General features: G+C 39.1%; 1 protein-coding gene across 1 annotated transcript; it reads right to left on the reverse strand.

Annotated features, from left to right (window-relative positions):
• Positions 1 to 4,033: 4,033 nt before the first annotated feature.
• LOC132352434 (SERPINE1 mRNA-binding protein 1-like) lies at positions 4,034 to 6,599 on the reverse strand. The gene is given in 2 exon segments (XM_059902904.1): positions 4,034 to 5,306; positions 6,554 to 6,599. Coding segments are annotated over 2 exon segments (1,305 nt in total). The 3' UTR covers positions 4,034 to 4,047.
• Positions 6,600 to 9,241: the final 2,642 nt, after the last annotated feature.

Genomic DNA, 9,241 nt, shown 5'->3' on the forward strand with positions numbered 1-9,241 from the left:
TGCAGTTATGGAAAAATCACATGCTTCAGATCTTTTTACGTTTCTTCAAAGCATTACTTTAAATGCACACTTTGAGGCTTTTCTTTTCTATGTTAATAAGCTCTTTACCTGAACTTCCATCAGTAAAATGAAGGAAGAGCCAAGATATAATCATTAAGTGAAGACACTAAATCATCATATTTTTAGGTCAAAGCTTTCTCTTTTTCATCAATGGTGGCTTATTAATATATTTAATTCTAACTTTACCTTTTGAATATAAATTTAAGAAATAAATGAAATTTGGAGTTCTCGTCTTAACACCAATATTTGTAATTAGTAAAAGAAATTTCTAAGCTAAATAAACATCTTCTGTCTGTAACATCATCAGTTCTGGCCATGACTCCCTTGAATAAAATTTATTTATTATTTTTAAAACATCTCATAATGAGATATCATGTATTTTATTGATATTATCTTATTTTGAGTTTTGTTTGAAAGGATTATTTGTTAATTAGTAATGTGGGATAGTTATTCTGAAGCTAGTTTTCTGAATAAGAAACGAAATAAGAAAAATGTTTTATGTAGTATTTATCTTAATTTTTTACATCTATCTTTTTTCACATGTGTATTTTAATTTTTTGAACGTTGGTTTTTCTGTACTTTTCTATAACATTACATAGTTAGCCTTAGATTCATGTCTGAGTTTAACCAAGAATTTTTAAAGACTCTTGAGCTGGTTTCAATTCATTATATGTGATGCTCTAGCTTTTAAGATTTCTTACTTAAAATGTGAATAATGGAAAACCATATATAATAAAAATATCTTAATTTTGGAGACAGATCATGACTATTATTGTCCAATAATATGACAAACTCTGCTTCTTAATGTGAGTGTGTTAGTGTGTGTGTGTAGTTGAAATTTTAAAAGAACTGGGATGTTGATATGATTTTTGTTAAAAATGTTTTTGAGAAACTTGGAAGATTTTTTTAGCACCCAAAAGACAATTCCTGCTTTCCTATAAATCTTACTAAGTATCACATAAATTAAGTTAAACATGCTACTTTTTTTCAATATAAATAAGTAAAAATAAGGACACAAAACACATAAAACTCTTGAACTTCAAAGGAATAAGTTAGCAGCATTGAGTGTAAATAATGTTTATGGAGTAAACATAATTGGGCTGCAAGTGAAAAGAGGTTATATATTTAAACCGACTCAACCATCGGTGAAGATGTTCCAGAGGAGGTGAGTTTGTTGGACCTGTGTGAATAAAAGACAGAGAAGACTTTCTTGGATTCCTTTTTTCTTTCTAGCTGGTATCTGAATCAATGTGAGTGGGTGAGATCACCCAGGCAGAGTGTGAATTGAGGGCAAATTGAGAAGTGTGAATTGCAAAGCAAAAGGGGTCAATGAAACAATCCAGGGGAGAGACATATTTTAAAAATGGATACCAGAGACACTAAAGGAACTAAGGAGGAATAAATAGCAAAATGGGGGCAAATCAGGAGAAAGCAGTACCTTGGAGGAGAAATACTGGGGCAAAAGGCATTTTGGGCAAAGGGAAAATAGGTATTTGAAAAGGAGAAAGTATTCAATCCATCAATGCTATAGAAAGTTCAGGGACAGAAATTCTCCCACAGCTGGATAATTTGGAGGACACTGGTGATCTTTACCAGAGGAAAGAGCAATTGGTGGTATTAGATGCCATATTTCAGGGTGATCAGCACTGGTGATTATTGGTGAGTAAAGAGGGGAAATAGAGACAGTTATTGCAGACTATTCTCTCTAGAAATTTGGCTGTGAATGGAAGGGGATAACGGGATATGGGAATGGGTCATGTCAACTACAAATTGGCATTTTTCCATTGGCACTTGCCATCTACCTCTACAAGGATTAAATCATGTACAGCTGCAGCTGCTGACTTTCAACACCCCCTAAAAGGAGTTCAGGGTGGAGAGCTGAAATGAGGCACTCTGTGCTCTGGGAAAAACTGGCAGAACAGGTCTTCAGATAGTTAGATATTTTCAGGAGCCAATTTTACGAGCCTTGTATCTCCTCATATCTAGAAAAGCACTAAAATCCTTCATGGTGACGTCTGCTCCTCGTGACTAGCAGTAACCTGCACGAGACTAGCAGAAACCTTCTGCAAAAAATATGTGCTCGATTGCATGTATTCCCCCTTCACCAAAATCACATATATACTGACCTTCCCCCCTGCCTCTTTGGAGCAGTTTTGCAGAGTTATCTGGGATGCTGTCTCCTGGCCTGCAGTCTTCATTTTGCCCCAAATAAAACTTAACTCGCAACTCTCACGTTGTGCATTTTTTCTTAAGTCGAGAGTCACATAACCTTGGAGTAAACATAGGGTCATAATAATTGTAATAAAACATTATTTTGGGCCATCCGCAAAATCTTTTCAACATTTTAGGAAGTCCCTGAAAATGTATCATTTGCAATCAAAACCCTAGCCCTTGAGCCACACCAAGTCCCTCATGCCTTCAGCATGTGTATGTCAGCACAGTTCTCTCAGCTTGATGGCTCTGTTTTCTCTCCAACTTTGGCTGCTTTTGCTATCGTTGCTGTGTGACATCACCAATTCCTTTTCTTTTAACTGTAAAATATAACTTAAGTCACTGGGTCCTCTTCCTCCTTTTTTCTGATGTGTGCCGTCTTTTCCATATCTTTAATTTCTGCTTTAACAGCATCTCTCTGAAGTGGGGAAAACGCCACTCTAATCTTACAACTACACATAATGAGCTTTACAGTATGGAGAAAGCATTGTAATTTCCTTGAATGGAAATTATTAATTTTAAACCACAAAACCTAACCAAATCCCATCACACGAAAAAACTAAAAATATGTATCCTGTATTGTTCTGTCTCTACCACATGGACAGAGTAGCTGGGATTTTTTCCCCTGATACTAGTGTTATGTCATTTTTAACATCTTCTCTTCTTGGCACTTGAGCAGAATCTATTGGAGTAAATAATAGAGCCACAAAATAGTCTGAGCAGCACATACTGAATCAGTATTGATGGAGCAGAGAAACTTGGAAGAGCAAACTAGAAGTAATCCCATGGACTTCAGAGCACAGAATGAGAAGCAGATTGGAAATGGCTGGCTATAGATGGATTGAGAACAATTATGCATTTCCTGGATTTTGTCTTAAAAAGTGTACCTTTCTATTGCTTTGGGAGGAGAATTAGGAAAAAGGGTTTTTCTCAATAAACTCCTGTGTCACCTAACACACTGTAGTGGGTAGGCACTCAATACATGTTTGGAGACTAATTTACCCTAAAAAACTCAAATATTATATTGTCTGAATGAGCAAATTAATGTACAATAATTAAATATCCAGCCAATAAATTTACACCAAGTAAACCAAAGCTTACAAATCTCAGACACTTCAGAAAAATTTTAGAATCACTATTTGATAGGCTAAGACAAAATTAGTTCAGTCTCATTAAAATACTGAAATCAAACCTTGTTATTTTTTTAATCAACATGAAACTAAATGTTTACTTTTCAAGATTTGTTGTCACTGCTCACTAGAGAAAATTAACTGTTTCATTATTTATCATTAGAGGCCCATTTATGTAATGTGCCACTTTGTTTTGTTTTTCATCTGTGAAAAATTAACAATGAATTTGAATTCTTTGAGGCTCCAGACCCTTATATTTATATGCAAAGTTGTCCACAGAATCTATTTTATGCTATTTTTTTTAAACTGGTACACACTGTTCACACCTATATTTCAAGTTTGGAAATACATATTTGCAAGCAGCAATACAAAAGCATTCACGAAGAATGCATAATCTCTGAAAATTATGAAAACATCCCCGCTACCAATACATTTCTAAATACAAAGCTGACTAACATATTGTTACTTCCGTGTAGCAGGAGAAGTTCATTTTCAAAACAGATAAAATTCAGTCTTTAGATGTGAATGGTATGAATGACAGTCTTTTTTTTTTTTTTTTAATTTCTTAGTTGTTTGGGATCCTTAAGCATGCAAGTCTCAAAGAGGAGGGTCCACAAAGGAACCAAGGTTGTCTTATGACACCCAGTTAAGCCAGAGCTGGGAATGCCTCTGGGTCATCCACATCAGGAGGAGAAGCACTTGACTTGTCAGTCCTGATGCCATGGTTTGGACGTCCACCACGCCCATGGCCACCTCGTCCTCCCCTGCCACCACGTCCTGGGCGGCCAGGGTCTCTGAAATTGATCTCCAGCTGAGACGTTATATCATTTGCTGGCTTCCGGAAATGGTGATGAATAACCGAGCCTTCAGCATGAGCCTCTTCACTTTTTGACTTATGAAGAGCAAATCCCTTCTTCCACTGCCCATCAGCACCTTCATTGGGTTTTCAGATATTAAATTCTACTTTTGCCTGGTCCTTATTTTGAAAAGCCTTCCACACATCCAAAGTCATTTCTTTTGGGTCTTCTTCCTTTACTTCTTCAACTTCATTCTCCTTATTTTCAGCGTCTGCCACTGGATGTTCTTCACCTTCAGGTGTTTCCTCAGTCACATTTGATTGCCCCAAGTCAGTTAATTCATCTTTGGCAGTTCCCCAGCTGTGAGATCCGCTACCTCCACGCTTGTCCTCATGCTTCAGGCCAGATCTGTCACTTCCACTCTGCCTATCAAATTCACGTTTGCCACGAGAATCAAAGCCACCTCCCCGGCCCATTCCCCGTCCACGACCTCCTCGACCTCTTCCAAGACCACCAAGGCCTCGGATAGGCCAGTCAATAATCAGTCTATCAACTGAAAATTCTCCTCCTTCACCCTTTTCTTCAGGTGGCTTTTCAAATCGTCCTTCACGAGGGGGTCACCTTTCTGGTCTCCTATCAATTATCTTCTCTTCACCCTGAAGTTGTTGATCAGATCGTCTTCCAACGCGTCTTATTCCTTCTTTCTTAAGCGCCACGGGCGGCTGCATCTCCTCCTTCTTGTCAACCACGCCGACACTGGGGGGCAGCGGGTTCTTGCGGTCTTTCTGGGACTCTTTACGCAGCTGTTTGCCCGCCGCGTTGGAGCTTGTCTGGGCTGCGGCCTGAGCTGCGCTCTTGGTCCCAGGGCCCCCAACGCCGCCCCCGCCGGCTTCTTTTTTCTTGTTCTCTGCTGCCTTCAACACCTCGAAGGGGTCCGATTCGTCGTCAAATAACTGGTCGGATCGGTTGGTGACCACGCAGCCGAAGCCTTCCTGTAAGTGCCCAGGCACGATGGCGGCTCGGGGGCGCGTTCCTCCACGGATTGCAGCGGGCCGCGCCAAGCCAAGAGCGCCTGCTTCAGCCCTTCCCGCAAGATGGCCGGGCTCTTCTTTTGGAATAAAATCTTAAATGAACATTACTTCCGCTTTCTTCCTAAAACCTTTTTATATTCTTATAAGATTGTTATCCAGATGATTTATTCTTTGCTGATTAAAGATGAAGAAGACCATAAGTTTATTGTTAGATTTATATGTGCAATGTGAAAGTGAGTGAATCAAATGTAAATCCCATGTCGTGTGCAAATGTACAATAGATTTATGTAATCTAATAAATGTATAAAGGAAATTTGACAGTATGCACTAAAAATTATTTTGCGGCACATATAACATAAAATTTGCATTATAAACCAAGGTGCTGTCTGCAACTCACATATGCAGGAGAACATGTCTGCGTCCTCAAAGCCGCTCTAATCCTACAAGTACACATAAAGAGCTTTATAGTATGGAGAAGGCATTGCAATTTCCTTGAATGGAAATTTTTTTTTTTTTAATTTTATTTACTTATTTATTTTTTTAAATTTATTTATTTATTTATTTATGGCTGTGTTGGGTCTTCGTTTCTGTGCGAGGGCTTTCTCCAGTTGCGGCAAGCGGGGGCCACTCTTCATCGCGATGCGCGGGCCTCTCACTATCGCGGCCTCTCTTGTTGTGGAGCACAGGCTCCAGACGCGCAGGCTCAGTAATTGTGGCTCACGGGCCCAGTCGCTCCGCGGCATGTGGGATCCTCCCAGACCAGGGCTCGAACCCGCGTCCCCTGCATTGGCAGGCAGACTCTCAACCACTGCGCCACCAGGGAAGCCCTACTTATTTATTTTTGACTGTGTTGAGTCTTCGTTTCTGTGCGATGACTTTCTCTAGTTGCGGCGAGCGGGGGCCACTCTTCATCGCGGTGCGCGGGCCTCTCACTGTCGCGGCCTCTCCCGTTGTGGAGCACAGGCTCCAGACGCGCAGGCTCAGTAATTGTGGCTCACGGGCCCAGTTGCTCCACGGCATGTGGGATCTTCCCAGACCAGGGCTCGAACCCGTGTCCCCTGCATTGGCAGGCAGATTCTCAACCACTGCGCCACCAGGAGAGCCCCTGAAATTATTAATTTTAAGCCACAAAACCAAACCGAATCCCAGCACACACAGCCTAAAAATCTAGAATCCCTAGTGTTCACCAAGTTTAGTATCTTGAGCCTTGAATTAAATTTGTAGAACTCAAATCCTACATGGATGCATACATCCTCTGGATTAGACAATGTGCTTGCCATTCTAGCATCATATCGCTTGAGGTCCAATGTTCTCAAATTTTTACTTCCAATTTTCATACTTTCCTCTGCCCTTGTATTAATTTTGGTCATGTTTACCTTAGAAGTAGACAGGGGTGATAATTTATTTATTTTAGATGATACCTAGCTTATTTAGAGCAAGTAATTTCATACTCTATGAAAATTAAAATATCGTGATTATGAAACTTTTTGTCAAAAATCAAGATCTATTGTTAGGAGACACTGACATGATGCTTTATAACTTTTTAGTCATCCAGCCAAAGGGTAGCTTGGTTTCATAGATAACTATGTTAATGACCATTTCAAATTTTCCTATTATTAGTGCAGCTTTATATTTAGAAGAGTTGGTGAATAAAATAATTATCCATCTTGACTGTAGAGCTTGTCTTTCTAACTGTCCTACATAAAATCTTTAGGCAGAAGAAACAATCAAAGCTTTGTAGAACAAATGAATTAATTGTAAAATTAATTGGGCCATGTTTCTACTTTTAAAAATCAAGTTACATTTTAGTGAGTCTGTGAAAACTCTTACTAAAGAAAGCCACAATCAGGCTGAATATACTAATGAAATTGGCTCCCTACATTTTAGGGAATTATTTTCTTTATCTTATCAAGGATGCTTAATATATATTATAAAGCAAAATTAAGAAAAAATACTAAAAAAAATAATGGTAAACTATTTCATATGATTTTCTAGAGATGAGAAACATCGCTGATTTGCTAATGATACAAATGTTTTTTGCATTAGCTTTTAGATTGGAAGGCTCTATTTCCACAGATTTCACATTAAGAAACTTTTGCATTCCCTACAAATACTGACTCCATAACAAAAGCATAAGAAAGTATGCTTTGTACCCAAATTGGGTGATATTTCACTCATCAGTTTTTTTGCTGATTTTTTAAATCTTGCTTTAATATTTGCATCACAGCACCAGAGAAATTAAGTGAGACACTGCAGAAGAATTCTGCGACACTATAAAAAAAAGCTTCTACAAGTTGTCTTTTTTTTTTAAAGAATGGAGTCAGTGTGTCGTTTCTGTGCCCTTTAGTTAAGTGAATATATCATAGTTGTTTTTTAGTGAGCTTTATAATGTTGAGAGTTAGAAAGCTTACTTAGGTATAAAGATCAAGGTTATAGCACACAAAGAACCAGAGTGGTTATGAAGGAAAGAAGAAAGAGAAAGAAGGGGGAAGGGAGGGAAGAAGAATTTATTTTTTACCAAAAAAAGAGAAATCTTTTTTCTTACACGGCTACATATATGGTTTTAATTGTCCTCCCTCAAATGTATTCTCTCATGTGAGTTCTGTAGATGTCCTCAGAGCAGCACTTTCCTGACAATTTCTTTCACCATCACTTGACTTTAAAATGTGATGTGTGGAATACTTTAACACTCCCACAGACCCAAATGTAGAAAATAAATAACTCACTATACTCACATAGTAAGAGTGAAACAATTCATAAATATTTATTGAGAGAGCGAGTAGAGCTTTGAAAGGAGAGTGTGGCTCTGAAATTGAGGTCGATCTGAGTTGTGTTCTGGTGTCAGGATTTAATTGCTGAATGACTGTATCCAAGTTTATCATTCCCACCGGTACTGTGTGGCAGCGTCTCTGTCTTCTTGATTTAATTCTTGCTTTAGCTACAGTATAAAGCCTGGCTCTCAGTCACTATCTGTTGAATGTATTAATGTATAAGCACACCCCAAAGTTATCATCCAAGTAAGAAAAACAATTGGTACCTTAACAGGTACAGCCAAAACTTTATGGTCAATGTTTCGGAATGGAAGAATCAGATTTCTGAGGAGGAAGTGGCATTTCACAGTCGATAGGACTGGACCAGGAGCATCCTGAATGATAGGTAAGGAGTTTGGCTGCTTTCTTAGGCAATTTAGAGTCCTTCTTAGGATGCTGTCTTCATTTCTATTTTACCTGTTACTTTCTCAGTTTTGCAAACCCAGGGAGCACGAGTCCCGGACAAGGGGAGTGGGGCAGGGGAGGAGAGGGGTTCAATATGAAGATGTACTTCCAGTCACCTTGACCGGAATTGCTTGATCTTGCAGGAAGTTCCTCCAAGACCTAAGTAAACTACAGATCAGGTCAGTTTTGTCTAAAGGAAGACATGGGGAAAACTTAATTCTATTGCTTCCATGAGTCAAAGCTGTGTCCAAGGCTCATTAATTCTCTTGAACTTCTAAGTTTGGCTTGCAGCCCTGAGCCAGACAAACAATAGCCTTTGCTCTCACATTAACAAGGCAGCCCCAGAGCAGTGAGCAGAGGTGTACTTCCTTTGCTTTGGAAATTGTACATGAGGTGTTGAGATGGCGTGGCCGCGAGGTCGAGGCAGTCAGAATTATTGCACGGAGTGCCCAGATAGACACCCCGGCCCTCACTCATCTGAACATTTTATAAGGCAGAAATCAAATTTGGGGGATTATGCTGCTGAGATTGAGGGGTAGCTTGCTATTGCAACGTAGCTTAATTTATCCTGACTAATATAGAAATTGCACAAGGAGTGGACTGTTCCAATAACAATAAAATTAAAATATGTGGCATTAGCTTAGCAATCGGGCTAGGGTAGCATGGAAACAGACACTGGAATTTGGAAAGAAGGCAATCCATATTTTACAGAAACAAAATATTCGGTAAAACTGTTGCTTGTTATGATCTGTGAAGAATCATGTATGTTTAATGAACGGGCAGCATCAGGAAAAGGG

This window comes from Balaenoptera ricei, chromosome 18 (assembly GCF_028023285.1).
Source record: "Balaenoptera ricei isolate mBalRic1 chromosome 18, mBalRic1.hap2, whole genome shotgun sequence".
NCBI classification, from domain to species: Eukaryota; Metazoa; Chordata; class Mammalia; order Artiodactyla; family Balaenopteridae; genus Balaenoptera; species Balaenoptera ricei.